At 39.2% G+C, this 22,946-nt stretch overlaps 1 protein-coding gene across 1 annotated transcript in view; it reads left to right on the top strand.

Moving 5' to 3' along the window:
- NLN (neurolysin) overlaps nt 1-22,946 on the top strand; it is a 98,228-nt gene that overhangs the window by 36,008 nt on the left and 39,274 nt on the right. Inside the window, exons 2-6 of the mRNA XM_027519946.1 lie at nt 12,649-12,999; nt 15,221-15,328; nt 16,767-16,869; nt 17,718-17,878; nt 22,049-22,184. Coding sequence (XP_027375747.1) covers nt 12,649-12,999; nt 15,221-15,328; nt 16,767-16,869; nt 17,718-17,878; nt 22,049-22,184 — 859 coding nt within the window. The remainder of the gene's footprint in view (nt 1-12,648; nt 13,000-15,220; nt 15,329-16,766; nt 16,870-17,717; nt 17,879-22,048; nt 22,185-22,946) is intronic.

The raw sequence follows: 22,946 nt of genomic DNA, 5'->3' as shown, positions 1-22,946 counted from the left end.
TGATTAGACTGGAGTTAGAGTCCGGTGGTCTGTTCTCCCTCCGCAGATTCCCCTGGGCCAGCTCAACACCCATGTCACTCCAGTTACATTCAACAGTGGTGAATTTTGCTGACTTGCACCACCGCCGCTTCAGACTTGGCACATCCAAAACTGAATGTCTCTGTGTCCCACCAGAGAGCCTCCTCCTTTGTCTAACTTCCCTAGTTTAGCAATGGTGCCTCTGTCTGTCCCTGTAGTTCCAAGAGAGAAGGTTAGACACCACCTCACCTCTTCCTAAAATACGTCAGTACCAAGTCATAGTGATTTTATTTCCTGAATATCTTCTAAGTCACTCCAGTTCCCCATTTCCTAGTGAGTATTCCATAATATTGTGCCCCAGTTCCCATCACAGCTTTCCTCTGGAATGAGCCCTCTTTTCTAAACATTTCCAACTCATTATAATTTGAGTGATTAGTTTTAAAACACATACCTTTCTCGTCTCTCACCTGATTGAAACCCTTCAGTGACTTTGTCATGACCCTTAGAGTAGGTCTTGAGCCTCTTAAGTGATTCCCAGGCTCTTCATTCTCGAGTCCGTACTTAAGCTTTTCAGATTTTTCATTCCTTACAGTCTTTACCTTTGGATAACTTCTATACATTGTTCAGATCTTGGCTTGCTTTATGTTTCCTTTTAGAAAATCTTTCTAGAGAAAGCTCCTTCTGTGTATATTTCAGAGTTCTCCCTGTTTACCCTATAAAACTCATCTCAGTGTAGCACAATTGCCTATTAATCGATTTGTCTTCCCTGTATTATAAATTATATGATGTTATAAATAGGAGGGTCCCAGTCAATTGCCTGTGTGTCTTTGGTGCCTGTAACAAGGAGTAGACATAGCGCATGCTTGTAAGTATTTGTTGAACAAACGACATTAAAGCAGTCACTTAGCCTTTCTGAGCCTCAATTGCATCATCGTTAAAGGGGAATATTGTCTTGCCCACATCATAAGGTCGTTTTAGGGTCTTGTAAGATAATAGGAATTAAGTTGAGTATTCTAGTTAAGAGAGTAGGTTCCTGCTCTCTACTTCTTGGTTTTTAATCCTAGCTCTCACTGTATCGCCAGCTGTGTGACCTTGGGCAAGTTAGTTAACTTTTCTGTGTTTTAGTGACCCCCTTGGCTAAAGAAAAATAACCACAATATCTACTTCATAGGGTTATTGTGAGTTTTAACTGAAAGCATTCAGTACAGTACCTAAACACAATAAATGTTAGCTATTATAATATTTTAATTTAAAGCTCTAGAATTCGCATATATATAACTATATATGCAAACTATGCCATCAATTTTTAGTTCAGTATTTTAAGGGGTTAAGGATTGGTATAATTTTAATTTTTTCCCCTTTACTTTAGGATAATACCATACCAGGTTTTATTTTTAAGTCATAAATTCAAGTCAACATAGTGATTAACATGAAATTTTAGTAATACATTTTAATTGTCAATATAAAAATAATTTTGAAATCCTTCCTGAATATCAAAAATATTGAATTTACATACATAGTAGGTAAATATTAGCAAGAGAAAAATGTAAACATTAACATAAGAAAGATTACTGTTTAATTTATAAAGGACAATTATCAATAATATATCTTTGACACCTAACTTTATTTCTCTGATTTAGTTACATAAGTAATTCCAGTGTTTGGGAAGTCCAAATTCCATTAACTCTGTAACTAGTCAAGAAAACAAGTAAATACAAGAGCATTTTAGTTTCATGAGTATGTATTCACCGGAAAGAAATTTGCTCAATTTGAGTAAAAAAGTTCTTTCTAATTTAAAATTAATTAAATAATACACATTTGTCTGTTGACTTTGGACCAAAAAGTGCCTAATTTTATCCTTTTCTGTTCTTTTAGAGTTGGTGGTTCCAGAATTTTATTCAGAATGACTTTAGCGAAGAGAAGAGATGTCTCCCCTTCAGGCAATTCTTCCTATATGCAGCTGGTAGGAAGTTTTAAGATGGGATCTTTCACCCAGGCAAATCAAAACAAGAACTGAGGAGCTCATCTCGCAGACCAAACAGGTGTACGATGCTATTGGAATGCTTACATTAAGGAGGTACTTACGAGAACTGTTTGCAGGCACTCGCAGACATAGAAGTGAAATATATAGGTGAGTAGGATGCAAAAAACATATCAATATTTCATTTTGTGGCATCATAAACATTTTATGCTTCCCGATCAACAATTCATTTTCCAATTTACAAGACATTGATTTTACATAATGATTTGTAATTGCTTAATGATTAATGGTCATAATTGCTTAGAATTATATTACCTAAGGTAAAAAATTTTACTATGTGCCTGAGGTGCTATAAAACATACACTCTTGTTACAGCTGCGTTCTGTGAGAACAATATCTATCAAAACTTTTTAAGACATGCAGGCAGATTCTTTACCAGCTGAGCCACAAAGGAAGCCCAAGAATACTGGAGTGGGTAGCCTATCCCTTCTCCAGTGGATCTTCCTGACCCAGGAATTGAACTGGGGTCTCCTGCATTGCAAGCAGATTCTTTACCAACTGAGCTATCAGGGAAGCCCTAACAAGTGCATACCCTAGCCCGATAATTAATTCCCCATTTAGGTATAATCTAAGAAATAATCAGATATAGGAAAAATCATGTATAAATTAATGTATAAACAGGTATCTATCATAGCAGAAGCTTGGAAACAACTGCTAAGTGTCAACTAGTAGAATAGCTTAATAAATTATGGTATATTCACCCTCTGTAACAGTATGCAGGCATTAAAATCATGTTTAGGAGTAGTATTTAGTAACATTAAAAGGGACAGAGAAAGAAAACAAATTTTAATAATGTCCATGGTCTTGGGTACTAAGTTTGTAAGTTGATTTTAATTTACTCTTTATACTTTTCTCTATTTTCCATATTTCCTACACTTAAAATATATTATTTTTATAATCTAACTATTGTGTGTTCAGTTATGTCCGACTCTTTGCAGCCCCATGGACTGCAGCCCACCAGTCTCCTCTGTCCCTGGAATTTTCCAGACAAGAATACTGGAAAAAGTTGCCATTTCCTGCTCCAGGGGATCTTCTTGACCCAGGGATCGAACCCACCTCTTGCATCTCCTGCATTGCTGGCGGACTCTTTAACCACTGCCCAACCTGGAAACCCCCAAATAACTATTAGACCCTTTGAATTATAAGGAAGAAGAATCATGCTAGTTATCTCAAAGAATTTTGTAGGATAATTTATGCCTAAACAATCTTGGCTGGGTGGTAACTGGGCGTCTAAGAACATAGGCTATAACTGAATATCATAAACATTTGTATGAATTCTGGAAGTTTGGAAGGTTGTCCCAAAATCTTAAGCAGCCCCAGTGACCAAATCATCTCTCTTACCCATACCAAGAGCTCCCTACCCTGTATCCTACCATGACACAGGGACTTGACTGCTTTCTCTTCCCTCTGCGTTCTATCTCAGTTTCTGCCATTTACTACCAGCTTCTTCCACTCCCATTTTGTTCAGTCACTAAGTCGTTTCTTACTCTTTGCGACCATGGACTGCAGCACAACAGGCTTCCCTGTCCTTCACTATCTCCTGGAGTTTGCTCGAATTCATATGCATTGAGTTGGTGATGCTATCTAACCTCTCACCTTCTACCACCCTCTTCTCCCTGGTGGGTTTAGACGGTAAGAATCTGCGTGCAATACAGGGTTCCATCCCTGGTCAGAAAGATACCCTGGAGAAGGGAATGACTACCCACTCCAGTATTCTTGCCTGAATTCCACAGACAGAGGAGTCTGTTTGGGCTACAGTCCATGCGCTCACACAGAATCATGACTCAGTGACTTTTTTTTTTCCACTCTGATTAATGACCACTAAATTTTGCGACAAGCCTTGAACTTAAAATCTTCAATAAAAAAGATCTGATGCGGCTGTAGTTAGTCAAATAAAGGGAGTTGATCCCCATTCAGCAGAGCTTTCTCAGCAGGCAATTTCATATGCCTTTTCCACCCTATTGGGATAATCCGTGTCATCATCGTGTATGAGGTATTTTTCTTAATACCAACTTGATGAGTCCTTGTGGTTTTTTTCCTCTATTAACAGTGGAACGAACCCATGCTAGACTTTCCCCAGCACGTCTCCTGCTGACAAAGAAGTACGAGCTGCAAGTAAAGAAGCAGACAAAAGACTTTCTCGTTTTGATATTGAGATGAGCATGAGACAAGATATCTTTTCTGAGAATTGTTCATTTAAAGGTAAATGATCTTATAATTCCTTTAAGAGGAAAAAAAAAAAACAACAATAAAAACATAAAAGCCTTTGACCAATGATAAAAAGTATTTGAATGTGCCTAGATTTGTGTCTTAATTATTATAATAGAGGGCACAGCGTAGTGTTATATTATGCCACTTAGGTTTATGTTGAGCTACTAATATATTCATTTAAAATTTTTAAGACCAAGTATAATAAAAGAGTGTACATCTATAAATCTAAAACTTTTTAACTATCATGGATTTTAATAGTTTAATGAAAAATATTCTTTGAATTTTAAAAAAATTGCAAGCTCAAATGGAGTTGAGTTGTCTATAAATAATCATGTGGTTTTGGCTGTAAACCTGATGACTTACTGTTTGATTCTGCATGCCGGAGACATTCTTCTCTGTCATTCTTACATTTCTCAGACTCACAGAAATTATGGATTATGAAATCTCTAGGTGGGTCTGCCTTGGAGTGTTTTGACTCTTTTCATCACCAATGTTGATTTGCTTCCTAGCATTTTCATCATTTCTTTGCTTTGAATTTTTTATTTTCATGGTTCTCAGCAATTTGTTTGGAAAACAACCAAGGTTTTACAATCCTAGGCATTTTTGTTAATTTTGCATGTTGCATAGCAAAATCTCTAAGATTGTTTTCTTTTTAGCAAATTATGACAAGAATTGAAATAAAAAGCTGTTTTATTTCAAATGTTTTATTTGTAATTCACTGTGGCATGTGTAATCAAAAATTTATTTAGACATGTAAGACATATGTGCTATTTTTTCATGTCAGACATTTTTTCACCCTTAATTTGTGTTCATCTATGCTGACTCATAATTGTTCATCTTTGGCACTTTAAAAATAGCATAAAATAACTCTATGACTATTTTTTACTAAATTGTCCTCGTTTCAACTTTTGACTCCAGTGTTATTCTATACAATTCAAATCATGGCCCTTATAGTTTCCGATTTTTTATCTCATCCCAGAATAATCTAATTTTTTTCTATCTGGATATTATATATGTGCCATAGAAATTTTCCCTAATATTTCTAGTTTTTCTTTGATTAAGTGTTTTTTTATCCTGACTTGTGAGTTCTCATTTGGGATTTTCTAGCTTCAAAAAGGTATTGCAATCTTAATGTTATTAATTGAGTCTACTGTTTTGTTACTTTTCCACCACCTCTGATTTCTTATAAATATCAAATCTGGGAGGTTTGTCCCTTTAGATTTCTTTGTTAAACTTTTATATTGTATGTATTGGCCTCTGATCCCACTAAATAACTATTGTGCTTGTTTATGTACTGGACTTTATTTGGTGAATTTAAATACCTACCTTGACAAATAGTAATATTTTTCAGTTGGTATTTTTAAAAATCTAGAACTATCAGTTTCAGCTCTTTGCTAGAGTTGGATGCTTGAATAGATGGTAAATCTCACACCATTCATACCTAACAAAGTTAGATGTATCTAAATCTTCTGTTTAATTTTTCCTTTAACTTTCCTCTAAGTAAAAATAGAGCAACCATGATACAATACATAAAGCTTTCATTAGACTGAGTGATAGGATTTTAAATTTATGTAGAGTCATCAATTTCGGGCTTGCTCTACCTGAACAAGGGTGATCTAAATAATAATCTCTACATTGGCCCCCAATGTAGCCAATAATCAAATGTATTATCTTAGCTAGATATAAAACGTTATTTTAGCTCCTGTTAATTTTCACTTAAAATTGATGCATAGAAGCATGAAATTACTTTTTTTCACAGTTCCTTAATGCAAACTGTGTGCCCAGTAGGCATTCTAGTTATCTGTGGATGTACAACATGTAACTCTAAAACTTAGTGACTGAAAATAGTAAGTCATTTTATCTTCTCTCATAGTTTGTATAGGTCAGGAATTCAGGAAAGTGTCAGTTGAGCAGCTCTGGCTTGGAGTCTTGCGTGTGATTTCAGGCCGTGGTGACTGGAGCAGGTAGACCAGCCAGATGTCTCTATTTTCTTATCCCCTCAGGGCACTTCCATGTAGCGTCTTTCTGTGGACTAATTTGGACTTCCTCCCAGCATGGCAGCATCAGGCAGTAGGACTTCTTTTCCTGGAGACTGAGGGCTTCAACACGGATGTTACAGCATGTTCTACACAGAAGCTGCATTGCATTTTATGACCTGTCTCAGAAGTCACATAGCATCACTTCTGCAACACCATGTTGACTGACTAGTCACGACAATCTCCCAGATTCAAGGGACACCACATTACAGCCTAGGGAATATCATCTGATTCACAACCTTTAAAATAAGCAAGTTGTTGACTAAATGGATGGATGAAATCGTAGTAGGGCATGAGACTAACCCGTCTTTCTACTTCCTTCCCAGGCGTGGCTAGTGATGCTGCTTTACAGTTATACAGCAATAGAGTTATCTAGTTTAACTCTCATCCCAATCTTGTGAAGTATCCCTTTTATAAGTAGAGAAACTAAGGCTCAGAAATGGTAACTTTCCAAGTGAAAGTGAAGTCGCTCAGGTCGTGTCCGACTCTTTGCGACCCCATGAACGGTAACCTACCAGGCTCTTCGGTCCATGGGATTTTCCAGGCAAGAATACTGGAGTGGGCTGCCATTTCCTTCTCCATGGGATCTTCCCAACCCAGGTATCGAACCTGGGTCTCCTGCATTGCAGACAGACGCTTTACTGTCTGAGCCACTAGGGAAGCCCTAACTTTCCAAGAGTCATGGAAAAAAAGTGAAAGTGTTAGTCTTTCAGTCATGTCCGACTCTGCGATCCCATGGACTGTAGCCCACCAGACTCCTCTTCCATGGGATTTCCCAGGCAAGAATACTGGCGTGGGTTGCCATTCCTTCTCCAAGTCATGGAAGTGGTTGGTAAATACTTGCCAGAAGTCATGTAGACTTTATGTTAAAGCCCTCAAGGGAAAAAGGTGTCACATTTGATTTTATTTTGCATCTTTGGCAGAGTGCCTGGTACAAAGTACAGTAAATATTTAGTAAATGTTCCTCAAACTGAAGTGAGAAATGGTGACAAATTAAAAAAACAAGCCTTCAGTAATTGATGCAAGGACATGGGCTGTCCATGTGGGGCAAAAAATATCGTATTGGCTTCCTCACAACCAAATGAAAAACAATCTCTAATGGATTAAAGTCTTAAAAAGCTAAACTTTAAAGCTTTCTGGCAGTTTATATAGAAGTAAACCTTCATGACATCTGAGCCAGGAAGTATTTCTTAAAAAAAGACACCAAAAGTGCTAACTGTAAGTCTGATAAACATGACTACATTAAAATAAAGAACTTCTATTAATAAAGTGAAAAGACACTAATACAAAAAAAAAAAAAACTCAAATACTAAAAAAAGAAATTTGCAAAACGTGAAACTAGCAAAGCATTAGTACCTAGGATATATAAAGTAATACTTTAATCACTTAAAAAGACAAGCATCACAATAGAAAAATGAGCAGATGACATGAAAGGTAGTTCAGATAAAACACAAATGGCAATTAAACATGAAAAAGATGTTTAACCTAATTAAGTCAGGGAAGTTCAAATAAAGACTGCAGTAAGATTCTTCACTGACTGATTGACAAAAATGAAAGTCTGACAGTGCCAAGTATCTCTGCAGATAGGAATCAATGGAATATTCGTGCACTGCTAGTACATGTGTAAATTGATTTTAAAATAATAGTAATAACTAATTCAGAAAAAATCTAATCCTATGAAGTTGGATCTTATATTCTCTAAACGTAGCACACCCACCCCACCCCCACTTCAGCATTTACCTAAAAATATGTTTGCATTTGTCCACAGGTGAAATTGAACATGTATTCATAACATTATCTATAATAGCAAAACATTGAAACAACTCAGATTTCCATCAAAAGGAAAATGGGTCAATACACTGTAATATATTTACAATAGAATGTTTTGTAGTAGTGAAGAAAATAAACTACAGCAACATGCAACAGCATGACTAAATCTTCATTTCAGTCAGTTCAGTCACTCAGTCGTGTCTGACTCTTTGTGACCTCATGGACTGCAGCACATCAGGCCTTCCTGTCCATCACCAACTCTTGGAGTTTACTCAAACTCATGTCCATCAAGTCAGTGATGGCATCCAACCATCTCATCCTCTGTCATCCCCTTCTCCTCCCGCCTTCAATCTTTCCCAACATCAGGGTCTTTTCAAATGGATCAGTTCTTCAAATCAGGTGGCCAAAGTATTGGAGTTTCGGCTTCACCATCAGTCCTTCCAATGAATATTCAGGACTGATTTCCTTTAGGATGGACTGGTTGGATCTCCTTGCAGTCCAAGGGACTCTCAAGAGTCTTCTACAACACCACAGTTCAAAAGCATCAGTTCTTCAGTGCTCAGCTTTCTTTATAGTCCAACTCTCACATCCATACATGACTACTAGAAAAACCATAACCTTGACTAGACAGACCTTTGTTGATAAGTAATGGCTGTGCTTTTCAATATGCTGCCTAGGTTAGTTATAACTTTCTTCCAAGAAGCAAGTGTCTTTTAATTTCATGGCTGCAGTCACCATCTGGAGTGATTTTGGAGCCCAAGAAAATAAAGTCTGCCACTGTTTCCCCATTTATTTCCCATGAAGTGATGGGACCGGATGCCATGATCTGAGTTTTCTGAATGTTGAGTTTTAAACCAACTTTTTCACTCTCCTCTTTCACTTTCATCAAGAGGCTCTTTAGTTTTTTATTTTCAGCCATAAGGGAGGTGTCATCTGCGTATCTGAGGTTATTGATATTTCTCCCGGCAGTCTTGATTCCAGCTTGTGCTTCATGTAGCCCAGCGTTTCTCATGATGTACTCTGCATATAAGTTAAATAAGCTGGGTGACAATATACAGCCTTGACATACTCCTTTTCCTTTTTGGAACCAGTCTGTTGTTCCATGTCCAGTTCTAACTGTTGCTTCCTGACCTTCCTAACTGTTGCTTCCTGACCTGCATACAGATTCCTCAGGAGGCAGGTCAGGTGGTCTGGTATTCCCATCTCTTTAAGAATTTTCCAGAGTTTGCTGTGGTCCACACAGTCAAAGGCTTTGGCATAGTCAATAAAGCAGAAATAGATGTTTTTCTGGAACTCTCTTGCTTTTTTGATGATCCAGCAGATGTTGGCAATTTGATCTCTGGTTCCTCTGCCTTTAGGCAGAGGAAAATCATAGTAACAACAAGTGAAAAAAAGAAACTACATAGCACTGCATACAAAAAGGTATCATTTTAAAAGGCCAAAAGGAGCAAAAGTAAACAATGTATTTAGTGGGATTTTAGTGTGTAGTCCCTAAGTCATGTCTGACACTTTTGTGACCCCATGGACTGTAGCCTGCCAGGCTCCTCTATCCATGGGATTTCCCAGGCAAGAATACTGGAGTGGGTTGCCATTTCCTTCTCAAGGGGATCTTCCTGACCCAGGAATCAAACCCAAGTCTCCAGCACTGCAGGAAGATTCTTTACTGCTGAGCCACTGGGGCAGATCCAAACAATGTAAATGTAAGTGGTAAAACTAGAAGAAAATATTTCACACAAAATTCAAGGGAGTGGTTACCTATTACATAGATAAAGGCAACAGTGTTTTAATATTCTGTTTCATAAGTTTAAGGATGGATTTAATTTGTTTTCAAAATATATATCGGAGAAGGCAATGGCAACCCACTCCAGTACTCTATCCTGGAAAATCCCATGGACGGAGGAGCCTGGTAGGCTGCAGTCCATGGGTCACTGAGGGTCAGACACAACTGAGCAACTTCACTTTCACTTTTCACTTTCATGCATTGGAGAAGGAAATGGCAACCCACTCCAGTGTTCTTGCCTGGAGAATCCCAGGGACAGGGGAGCCTGGTGGGCTGCCGTCTATGGGGTTGCACAGAGTCAGACATGACTGAAGTGACTTAGCAGCAGCAGCATAATATATATATGTAGTTATAGTCATTTGTAAAGTTCAGATATTACATTGAAATATAACATTTAATGTATCCTTATATCGATCAGAAGAAAAAAAAGATGAACACATCCCTTTAGCTACAAAATGTCCAAATATCAAAAGCCAGCGACTATGGTCTCAAGTCCTAGTGTTTCCCTGTCCTGACAAAGGCTTCTCAGTCATTGGCTAAGAAGCCTGCAGAGATCAAAAAAAGCCACATTGGTGAGAAAAATGTGCAATGTCTCTAGGTGTATAACATTTTATTATAGTGGCCTGCTGAGTAAGAAGTACAAGAAAAGAATTCTTTAGTGCAATTAAGTGAATTATGCAAGCTAAGTTGAGAAATGCAATTATCTATTGTAATATTATTTATATTTTTTTCAGAGCTGTGGGCTTGATCTTGCCAGTTCATTTTGGACAATTAATGATTTCAACAGGAAAGTTTTAATGTTACAGTGTAAATGAATAGGTCACGGGATTAAGTATATGTTTTTAAGCATTATGTGATCTACCAGCTGTGGAAACTTGGTTCCAAATTAAAATACAAGAACCAGTATCTAAAAACCATGATTTAAAAAAAATAAAATAAAAGAGCACACATACTAAAGAGGAAAAACTCAGCCCAAAATTCAACATGGCAATGGTAATTCCCTCTGCTTACCATGCCTTCTTGATTTTGAAATGTACAAGTCTAGTCATTGGTCATAATACTATTGAAACTTGTACCTTTGTCAGACGCTTAAAAGTCAATAGATCCAATATAAAGCATCAACTTCCTTGCCTTAGTTTCCACGTCAGCCCAATGTCCTCTTGTGCTTCCCAAGTACTCCCCTCTCTTTTCACTCACTGCAGATTAACAGTTTGCTAATGTATCTTTTCTTCCTCTGTGGGACTTAAAGCACTTCAAGGAGATAGTCTGTCTTGTCTCCCTAGTGCCTGACCTTAACTGGAGCTCCCAGTCTAAATGTGTTCTCATGTAGTGCGGTTTCTCACTCTCCCTGTGGCCTACACAAAAGCAGACTCTTGTGACAGCGTATAGGAGTCTGCAAGCAGGCCTTTCTGCAGCCCTCCTGTCCAGAGTGCAGGCAGCGGCCTGAGAACGCCCTCCTCCCCACAGTAGCACAAAAACCTGACAGGAAGTACCAGTTCAGTTCAGTGGCTCCATCCTGTCCGAGCGACCTCTTTGCGACCCATGGACTGCAATATGCCAGGCTTCCCTGTCCGTCACCAACTTCCGGAGCTTGCTCAAACTCATGTCCATCAGTCTGTGATGCCATCTAACCATCTCTGTTGTCCCCTTCTCCTCCTGCCTTCAATCTTTCCCAGCATCAGGGTCTTTTCCAATGAGTCAGTTCTTTGTATCAGGTAGCCAAAGAACTGGAGCTTCAGCTTCAGCATCAGTCCTTCCAATGAATATTTAGGACTGATTTCCTTTAGGATGGACTGGTTGGAGCTCCTTGCAGTCCAAGGGACTCTCAAGAGTCTTCTCCAACACCACAGTTCAAAAGCATCAAGTCTTTGGCACTCAGCTTTCTTTATGGTCCAACTTTCTCATCCATACATGACTACTGGAAAAACCACAGCTTTGACTTTTGACATACAGATCTTTGTTGGCAAAAGAGACATTAGTCTCTCCTTTTTAATATGCTGTCTAGGTTGGTCATAGCTTCCCTTCCAAGGAGCAAGTGTCCTTTAATTTCATGGCTGCAATCACGATCTCCAGTGATTTTGGAGCCCATATAAATAAAGTCTCTCACTGTTTCCATTGCTTCCCCAATACAGCAAGTAAAAGTGATTGAAAAAAGAAACCAAAATGAGAAGCAGAAGAAAGGGAAAGGCATTGCAAATACAGAAGAATTTATTTCTATCCCCACTTTTACAGCTAATCAGCTGTGGTATATTGAGGAAGTCATTTAACCTCAGTTTTCTTATCTGTGAAGTGAGTCTTTTGTTATTTAGTTAAGTCTTATCTGACTCTTTTGCAACCCCATGGACTGTAGCCCACCCAGCTCCTCTGTCCGTGGGATTTCACAGGCAAGAATACTGGAGTGGGTTTTCATTTCCTTTTCCAGGAGATCTTCCTGACCAAGGGATCAAACCCGTGTCTCCTACATTGGCAGGCAGATTCTTTACCACAGAGCCACCAAGGAAGCTCAAAAGTGTACATGTAAGAGTATATGTGTTTATGTGCTCATACTTGTATATAAAAGTTCTTAGTTACAGGAGGACATTGGGGAAAACTAAATCTTGTTACCACAGAGTTTAAAATAAGATCCCCTGAGAATGGATACATGTGTATGTATGACTGACTCCCTTTGCTGACCACCTGAAACTATTACAACATTGTTAATTGGCTATACTCCTGTATAAAATAAAAAAGTTTTTAAATAATAAAGCAAGATCTCCTGCTGTCAGATTATATAAATTTGAAAATGGCTTCAGAGAACTTTAGCCCCTGCCTGCCCACACCAAAGAGGCCTGAGACCTGGTTCAAGTTCAAGGAGATTAAATTCTTTTTCAGGAAGGAAGATACAATTGGATCAGAGCCGTCTAGAAGTGTTGGCTGATTCCCTCTTAGAAAATCCTTGGGCAGTAGTTCTGACCTTGCCTGGAGATTATAAGGGAGAATATTCTTATGATCAGCTTTGGGACAGGAATGTGCTTTCAAAGCACATTTTAGACGTGCTTTACTCCTACCAGAGATGTCCGGAAATTTCCCAGGACCTCGAGTCTGAAAGGCAAAGGGTGTCTGGTTATAATCGAATCAGACTTTTGTTAAATGTCGTTTTTGTGGTAAGTCAAATATTTCAGTACGTGTAGTTTGGTCATTTTTGATTATACCTAATTCAGAACTGATTTTTCTCAGAACATCCTGTTGACACGTGGGTTACCTATTTGGGGAGAATAAGCAGTTACCTAATTTAGACCTGGAGTTTTGAGTTTACTGTGCCAAGTGCCCTTCCAGGCTCTCTGAGACAGCACCCTGCAACCACCAGATATGTCCAGTCCAGCCCTCTGAGTGTGAGGGCACCTGCTGATCAAGCATAGGAGGAGAGGAAGAATTCTGCTTACGTCCGCTGGTGAGGCCTCTGATGAGCCTCTGTCCTAAGCTCAGGGCCACCTGTGACCAGGTGAATGCCAGGAACCTGAGAAGCCACGTGGCTGCCCAGCTCTGTGCCTCGCTTCTGTCTTGGCCACTGCCCAGATGGGAAGGCCCTCTGCCCTGGATCTCAGCCTCCCCCTTGGGTTCTTCACAGTGTACCTGGCCCTTGCCAGGCCCTTCTCACCAGGGATTGTTTTTTCCTCTCTTCCACTGCACACAGCTACCGCCTAGATTCTCCCCAGCCTTAGAACCTGTAGTGTCATCCTGTCTGGGGACTCTTGTTGCCATGCCCCACATCTCAGGACAGACTTCCTGGCGCTGTTAAAGCCAGCCTCAGCCAGCCCACGTTCATCAAAAATCCGTATGAACACTGTAATTTGAACTACTGGCCGTCTCTGAGGGAATCAGCCCCCAGCTCAGCTATCTCCCTAGCCGTTCCGGGTGTCTTGCCCCTGAGCCACCTGCTGCTGGCATCCCAGTGTGTACCAATACCAGTTGAGAGGGTTCCACCTCCACTCATGCCAACATGCTCAGAAATTCTCCAGGGACACAGAAAGGATTATTGTGGAAAAAGAAGTCTAACTGTTCTGCCTCCACTGAGAATAAACTCAGAGGAAACTGTGAGTAATGTATGCACAATAAGTACTTTAGTACAATGGCACAAAGTACTTTTTGGTAGGTAAAGTGAGATACAAATCGCTGTATTAAGTATTAGATTGGATTGGATTCATACCATCTCGCAGGAAAACCTGAACGAACTTTTTGGCCACCCGCAATCATACCCTCAGTTGGAGTACAACTCTGTTTACCTGCTGCAACAGAATGTAAGAAATTGCAGACGTGTTGCAGCAAGAACTCTTTACCAACAGTCTAACACGCAAGCTCTAAAGCTGAGCATTTTCAAGACGTGATTAGGTGCGAAGATACAAAGCTTGAGGGGAACAGCCCAAGTCTGCAGGGAAAGCAAATGCAGCCCTCTTCGGTCTCGGAAGCTGAGAGGGTGCTAAGGCTCTACAGGCCGAAGTCCCTCATCAGCTCTCAGCCACACTGGAGCCTTTGCACCTGCCGAATCTGTCTGGAGCCTCTTTCCTCCCAGGGACCAGAAACTAACCAGCCACCCAGATGTGCCATGTATATTCTGCCACCTGTTTTAAAGAAACATGTGGTGTGTTTATTACCTGGCTGTGGCCAGGGGAGTTTTCTGCTCTTTCTCCAGGCCCTTGGTGCTTTTTACTGAGTGTTGTGTGCATTGCTGCATGCAGGTTCACAGGATTTGTCTAGCTCTCCTCCTCTTTGTGATATGCTAGCTCATTTCCCCCAGATACTTGTTCATATGCAGCTTGTCGTGGTCCCTTGATCTTTCTTGCCGAGCAATAGAAAGGCATTTTTGAAGCTCTGGAGCCTTTTGCTGGTGCTGTATCCAGCTGTCCCTGTTTGGTATGTTGGCAAAAGAGTCCTACCTTCCATTTCTGTGGAATTTGCCCATTATTTCTGTTCTTGCCTCTCAAGTGGAACCAGGTTAACAAATGATAGAAAATTAAATCCAGATGCTTTGTGATAAGAAAGATGTTTTGTGAAAAAGACCACTCAGTCATAAAGAACGCTCAGAATGAGATTATGCAAATATTCCTATTATCACATTTTTCAAGTGGTACAGCACACTTGATTCTGATGAAAGGCAGGGAAATTCTGGTTAGCTTTCTATTTCATTTTTTCTGTTTTAAATGAGCAGAAGCTCACTAAAGCATAAAAGAACTTAGGTTTTCCAAAAGGGTTGCCTCATAATCACCTGTGTGCTTTCACAGCCCACCAGAGATGATGAATAAATTTCACTTTGGCCTCGTAGTTTATAATTTAGCCATGCATTGTTGTAACAGAAATGAAAGAGGTTGTCACACTGTTTAATTTCAGGAAACCTGTGATCTGGAAAAGATAAAGCCTGAAGCCAGACGATACTTGGAAAAATCAGTTAAAATGGGCAAAAGGAATGGGCTCCATCTTCCAGAACAAGTACAAAATGTGAGTTTGTTTCTTTTTCTTATTAGAAAATAAAAGAATAAATTTTAAAAAATACAATGAAAAGACAGGAAATTGGGAAACAAGTGTTTGTAACGTGGGAAATAACTTATAGTACAAATCAATTTACAATGTATTTGGTAGCCAATAATTTTAAATTCCACAACTCCTATTAACCTCGTGTTGACTGTCAAACAGCTGATAAGTTAATTGTTCTTTAATTCTGTGTGGATTTTATTTGTTTTGTGTGTGCCGGGTTTATCTCCCCCCATTCCGCTGTACATCCTCTGATAGCTAGTTCAGATCTTAATAGTCAACTTGTACTGCATTCCTTTATGCATACAGAGATAGGGCACTGGTAATAAAATCCTTATGACGGAAAGTTTTAAAACCAGCATTTTGGAATGAAACCCTCTATGAGTAATATACGGACCTTAAAAATGGAGAGATTAGCTTCTCAAACGTTCTCCTTTGCCTAATACCCAATGAGATCTTCCAGGTTCAGAAGCTCAGCTACAGAATTAACTCATTCTTCAAGACAGGACGACACTGCACAGTATGTGTTAAGTCAGCAGTCTCAAATTTAGTGTGCCTCCGAATCACCCAGAGGGCTTGTTAAAGCTCTGATTATACAGGACCCCGCCTCTTGAGAGCTTGTTCTTCAGCAGGTATGGTGTGGGTCTCCAGAGTGGGCATTTCTAACAAGTTCCCAGGTGATGTTGATGCTACCTGTGAGAAGCACGCTTTGAGAAATTGTGTGGTCTATGTAAGTTTTATAATCTAGAATTTTTAGAAGAGTGGGACAGGTTAATAAATTCTCTCATGTGTTTTCTTGTGATTTCCCTCCTATTGCTTTCTTTGATCTCCCACCTAGTACTTTTTTCCCCCTCATCTAGTACTTCTTAAACAAATGTTAGGGCCCATAAATCACCTTTATTTGCAAATGCTGTATAAAACTAAAAACATAGCCTGTTTTCCTAAGGAACCATGGAATTAATTACTCGGTTCTTACCGCTTCATTTACTTCAGTACCCAATACTGATTTACTAAATTAAAATTTTGTATTGGAAAAAATTAAAAGTGTTCATTATCAATAGGCTACCAGATTGATTCATTTACTCAGCAGCTACTTACTGTCTATGTACCGTGTCCAGACTCTGCTTTCACTATACCTCCTAAATATATTTAGTTCTTACAAATTTATGCCTGATTTCTAACACATTACCAGGATTCCCTTTCTGTACATATTGCATACAGGTTCTCATGGACACAATGTAGAAAATTGCAGAAAACTGTGTTATCAAGCACATCTCTAAGAAAGTAGAGAGAGTTGGGTACAGAACCTAGTCTTCATATAAAAGTGAAGCTTCCTTGACTGATGGAGATAAGAATGAATGTTGCATTTTATTGTTACCATCCTGTATTTGTATCTTTGTTTCAGGAAATTAAAGCAATGAAGAAGAGAATGAGTGAGCTATGTATTGACTTTAACAAAAACCTCAATGAGGATGATACCTTCCTTGTATTTTCCAAGGCTGAACTTGGTAAACCTTTGTTGTTTTTTTAAAGAAGTCTATAATTTAGACAAATAATGTCACCCCACAATTTATCAAATCAAAGTTAAAAGAATTCTTTAAAAAGTGTATCTTCTGAAGAACCCACCACCCCTTGTAGAAAAAGCACAAGCAAACCACACCTCACTTTTAGGCTTATAAGAATATATACGTTTGTAGAGACAGTCTAGAAGAAATTTTATAATCTTGCTTGACAACTCATGCTGGTGTTTAATAGCCTTTGGTGCTTTGAAAATTTTTTGCCTCACAGTACCCTCTACATTGTAACTTCAACTGGCGTTTAGTTGCTGAGTCGTGTCTGAGTCTTTTGCAACTCCACGTACTATAGCCTACCAGGCTGCTCTGTCCATAGGATTTCCCAGGCAAGAATACTAGAGTGGGTTGCCATTTCCTTCTCCAGTGGATCTCCCCAACCCAGGAATCAAACCCACATCTCCTGCATTGGCAGGCGGATTCTTTATCACTGAGGCACCAGGGAAGCCCCTGTAATTTAAACTAGCCTTTTCTTATTTGTTATGGATTTGCACGGGGGGCAGGGTGAGGGGAGCTTAATTTTGCCTGTTCCTCATCAAAATGCCATCTGTACAAGTGCATTGAGGCCTGGTCGTATTTTGAATTACCATCTCCCAGGCCACCTGACCTCTAACCACCACCCCATTCCAGTAACATCAAAGCAATATTATAAGGATTGTCATTATTTTACTTGAATTTCAATTACTCCACCAAAATCCCTGGAGCTTCTTAAAGGCACCATGCCAGTGCTAAATAAACCAATCATGAGTGGAAAAATTGATGTGTGAGAAAATGATTTTTTGCAGGTGCTCTTCCTGATGATTTCATTAACAGTTTAGAAAAGACAGATGGTGACAAGTATAAAATTACTTTAAAATATCCACACTATTTTCCTGTCATGAAGAAATGTTGTGTACCTGAAACCAGAAGGAAGATGGAAATGGCTTTTAATACAAGATGCAAAGAGGTATTATAAATGTTTGCCTTTCTTTTGTTTTTACAGAAGATGTTAAGAAAAGGGTTTGCTCTGTTCGCCAGTGTTGAAGTTAGCTCAGAAGTGGATTCCGATTTCTCCATGTAAACGTGTTTCTGTGAAGGTCATGCCTCCTAAATCCTCAGACTTACAAGACTTAGCTTTTGGCTTGTTTTTTGGCAACCTTCTTAGTGCGGCCATAGGTTCAGCTGTTCTAATGCAGATTGAATGGGTTAGAGAAACCAATGGTCGTATTCTTCTTCCAAGTCAACAGTCCAGGGCTGGTGGAATAACTCTCTTCAGTAAGTGACTTCTAAGGCGAGTTTGTCACCATTTTCAAGCCTGTTGGGAAGTGGGAAAATAAAATACAGAGCAATCATCTTTAAGAAGAAGACCTGGAAATGACATATGTCAACTCTATTCACATTCCATAGACCTAAATTCCATCATACAACTGTATCCAACTGCAGGGGAGGCTGGGAAATAGAATCTTCAGTTGATAGCCATTTGGTCAGCTAAGGGCACTCTATTACTGAAAGGAAAAGAGGAAGAATTAGAAATGAATTCTAAGAGTCAGCTAGCCAGCTCCACCATAGTCTGCCTCTCTGGCTATCCAAATAATCATGAGTACCCTTTTTCTTTCCCCCCACACAGAAGCTATCGACCATATGTCAGATCCCAACCAGTTAACTGCCTTTAGCTCAAAGACCAGAATCTCTGAGCAGCACATGCTGCTGCTAAGTCACTTCAGTCGTGTCCGACTCTGTGCAACCCCATAGACAGCAGCCCACCAGACTCCCCCATCCCTGGGATTCTCCAGGCAAGAACACTGGAGTGGGTTGCCATTTCCTTCTCCAATGCATGAAAGTGAAAAGTGAAAGTGAAGTGTGTCCGACCCTCAGTGACCCCATGGACTGCAGCCTACCAGGCTCCTCTGTCCATGGGATTTTCCAGGCAAGAGTACTGGAGTGGGGTGCCATTGCCTTCTCCGGAGCAGCACATAGTCCTCCCCAATTAGAGCTTCTCGTGACATGGCCACCTGTGAAAGGGTGGAACACTTGCCTGGCCCGCTCACCTCCAACACACACACACCCCCAGTGGTAGAACAGGAACGGAAAACCACACTAAAGACTCCCATTTGAAAAAGGAAAGCATGGGAAACATAGCAGGCCCATACCAATTCTCAGGAGCAGTCTGGCAGAAACCGTAGGGATTCCGAGCTCTGTGAAGTTTCCCGAGATCGCCCGTTGGACTTACTTGGGTCTCCTTTCTAGCAAGAATTCCTTTAGCAGTTGTATGCGGTGGCCCCTGGTTTTGCCTGCAGGGAATTCTTTCTTGTCCATTATCCTCCATGACCGTATCCTAGACAGCTACTGGTATACATTCCTACTGATGCCAGTTTGAAGTCTGAGGGGTATTTTGGTAGGCCAGGCTTACTTATCTTTGGTAATAAAATGCCCTCAGAAACTTAATAGGTTTCTTTTCTGTTTGCTCACAACCAGATTTGTGTTAAAATAATATCCAAACCTGCCAAATTTTTTTCATATGTGGACCTCTGTATGGTGCCCACCCTCTGGTCCTCACTTTAACAGCGTCTGCTTCAGGGCCTTCTGACACCATAGACGTGAGGAGGAAGGCAGCACCCTCAACGCTAATCATAGTTCAGGAGCGCTGAGCGTCAGTCTTCTCTACTGGTGTCAGGAGGACAGAACAACTGCCTTTCCAGTCATCTAATGCCTCAGATCAGGGGCCACGGGCACAATTCTCTTAGCAGAACTCTTTTCTCTCCATCTTTGCAAACTGACCAGTTCTCACTTGAGCTCATCTCTCTTGTATAATCTTTCCAAAAGCAGCACATACCAACAAACATATACCAACATTCTTAGTTTTCCCAAACAATCCCCTCAGAGCTAAGACTTGATAGGTGACTGGCTTGCCTTCCAAGTTATGGTGAGCAACAATTTTTTAACAAATGTTATCTATGGTATACTGAGTATTACCAGCTTCCTACATCTGTGTCCTCACCTTCCATTCCTGTAGGTTCTTCATTTCTCTTATAGCAGCACTCTATTCCTGTGTTTAGTCTCTGTGGGTGTTAGGGTACAGGTTAAACCAATGTACAAAGTCAACTGAAAGCACAGTGACTCAAATAAGATAAAAATTATTTTTCTTCAGAAAGGATTAGTGGATACCAGGGGCCAGGGAGACTGGGAAATTATTGTTAACAAGTTTCTGTTTAGAAATGTCTTAGAAACAGTGGTAATGGTTGCACTACAGTATAAATGTAATTGGTGCCATGAATTGTACACTTGAAAAATTGGCTAAAATGGTATATTTTGTGTTGGGTGTATTTTACTACATTTTTTTTTAAGGTTTATATCTCTTGCAACTAACAGCACAGAGGTGAGTGGTCCGGAACTGGAAGATAGCTCTGCTGTCCTTGGTATGTGGCTCCAAGGTCACTGTTCTCACTTTCAGTCCACAGCTAGCAAGACAGAGATCTATAATGACCCAGAAATTTCACTCATCACCTCGTTTATGTTCTGTTGTCCCATTGTATATCACGTGGCCACAGCTAGTTTTAAGAGGGGCTGGGAAAGGGAGGCAGATGACCGTGTACCCAGCAAAAGCTCAGAGAACTCTACTATTAAGAGGAAGAACAGGGGAATAGATATTGGGGGAAAATTGGCAGTCTAAGGAGACTGGAAAAGGTGAAAGAGATTCAAACTAGGTAACTTTAGAACTTATGTGTTTCTTATATCCATGTTTCCATTCTAGTTTTAAAATGATAATAATTATAATGCATAATTATGTGGTGTTTGCTCTTGTACCAGGCGTTTTTCTCTGTGCTTTACTTATATTCTCACGTGAATCTTCATGATCACTCTATAATGTAGCTGCTTTTATTATGTACGTCTTCCAGATGAGAAAACTGAGGCTTAGGAAGATTGAGGGACTTGGCAACATTTTGACAACTAGTAAATGGTGGAGCCAGATTTTGGTAGTGTGATCTTCCTTAGAAGCATGTGTATAAATAATTTGATGATTTAATAGCAATTTTTCTTTGACCTCAACATTTCTTTACTTTCTCTGGGAGATTATTTTTCCCTTTATTGTTAAGGAAACAATAAAGCAGTATCACTATTTGCATTTTAATACAAATAAAATGTTTAAAATGTGTGTAATAATTTGAGAAAATCCCAAAACCATTTTTAAGCATAGAGTTCTGTGGCATTAAGTATATTCATATTGTTATCATGGTTATGTATATAACCATATATATATGTATACATGGTTATACATCACCATGTATCTCCAGAACTTTTTCATCTTTCCCGACTGAAACTCTATACCCATTGAACATAAACTTCCCTCTCTCCCCACCCACCAAGCCCCTGGCATACATCATTTGACTCCCAGTCTCTATAAATTTAACTGCTCTAGGAACTGCATATAAGTAGACTCATACAGTAATTATCCTTTTGTGACTAACTTACTTCACATAGCACAATGTCTTCTAGATCTATCCATAATTTGTCATGTGTCAAAATTTCTTTCCCTTTTAAGGCTGAATAATATGTAATATGCACTACATTTTTTTTATCCATTCAGCCATTGATGGACATTTAGGATGCTTCTGCCATTTGGCTATTATGGATAATGCCACAGTGAACACAGGTATACAAATATCTGAGTCTCTGTTTCCATTTCTTTGGGATGTATACCCAGAAGTGGAATCACTGAATCATATTGGAATTCTTTGTTTAATTTTTTGAAAAATCATAATACTGTTTTTTATAGCAGCTTTGCCATTTTCATTAGCAATATACAAAGGTTCCAGATTTTCTACATCATCATCAATGCTTATTATTTCCCTTTTTTTAAAGGGAAATAAATTTAACAGTACCTAAAATTTTGTTAGGACCCTCATTGCTATCTCCTGAGATTTAAAAAAATCAATTATAATTTCAGAAATAAAACTGGATCATGAATCCAAAAAAAGTCTATAACACTGAAATGGAATAACTTACTAGTTGAGATGTCTAAAAATATTTGAGAGTCTTACCAACCTGAAAGTAATGTAATAGCTCTTCTTTTTAGTGCTTTGGATCCAGTTAATTATTAACCTTTATTTTGGTTTTTCTTATTGTTGTTTATTACTAGGAGAACACTGTAATCCTGCAGCAGCTACTCCCACTGCGGGCCGAAGTAGCCAGACTGCTCGGCTATAGCACACACGCTGACTTTGTCCTTGAGATGAACACTGCCAAGAGTACGAGGCATGTAACAGCCTTTCTCGGTTAGTCTTTTCTTAATTTCTCATGTGTTGCTATTCTTTTTTTTTTTTTTTTAATGACTGTTTTGCTGCATGGCACTAGCTTGACAGAGGGCCTCAAAACCTAACATGCCCTTGAGAATATTATTTTTCACTCATGCAAGAGAAATGTATTGATCACCTGTTATGCATTAGATACTGTACTTAGTTCTAAGGGTTGCTCATTGTTTGTATTTCGGTTATAGTCCTTGTCCTTGCTTCATTCTCTCTGTATCTTGATGGGGATTTCTGTGTTAATTCCTAACAAGATACGTAGAGACCTACAAGGAGATTAGCGTTTGGCTTTGCTCAGTGTCAGTAGGTGTTTGTTAGTTACAGCATGGCTGCTGATGAATTTGTGTGAAATAAGCTGACAAAGAGGACAAAAATGATAAGTACAACATACAGGAACAAGAATATTTTATGTTCCAGAAGCCACTTGTTAATATATAAAAGAATATAAGAATAGGCATCAAAACCTGTTATTTAGTAACTGTCTTCACATTCATTTAAAGTCACTTTTTCATTTGTCTTTTTAAAACCACAGTTCTTATGTCCTTGACATTTCGTCTCTGGTACTCTGTCGTACTTACTCCTCTTAATCTCAGTGTCACTATTCCGGCAGGCACTCTGATATTCTCTTTCGTTTTAGTGAAAATGGTTGAATAACATAACCATTGTAAAGATACTAATTTTTGTTTTTATCGTCTCTAGTCAGTTTACCAGAGTATGATTTATTTTTTAACT

Source organism: Bos indicus x Bos taurus, chromosome 20 (assembly GCF_003369695.1).
Source record: "Bos indicus x Bos taurus breed Angus x Brahman F1 hybrid chromosome 20, Bos_hybrid_MaternalHap_v2.0, whole genome shotgun sequence".
NCBI lineage: Eukaryota > Metazoa > Chordata > Mammalia > Artiodactyla > Bovidae > Bos > Bos indicus x Bos taurus.
Note: the sequence above shows the minus strand (reverse complement) of the source record. Positions and strands in the feature narration are given on the sequence as shown.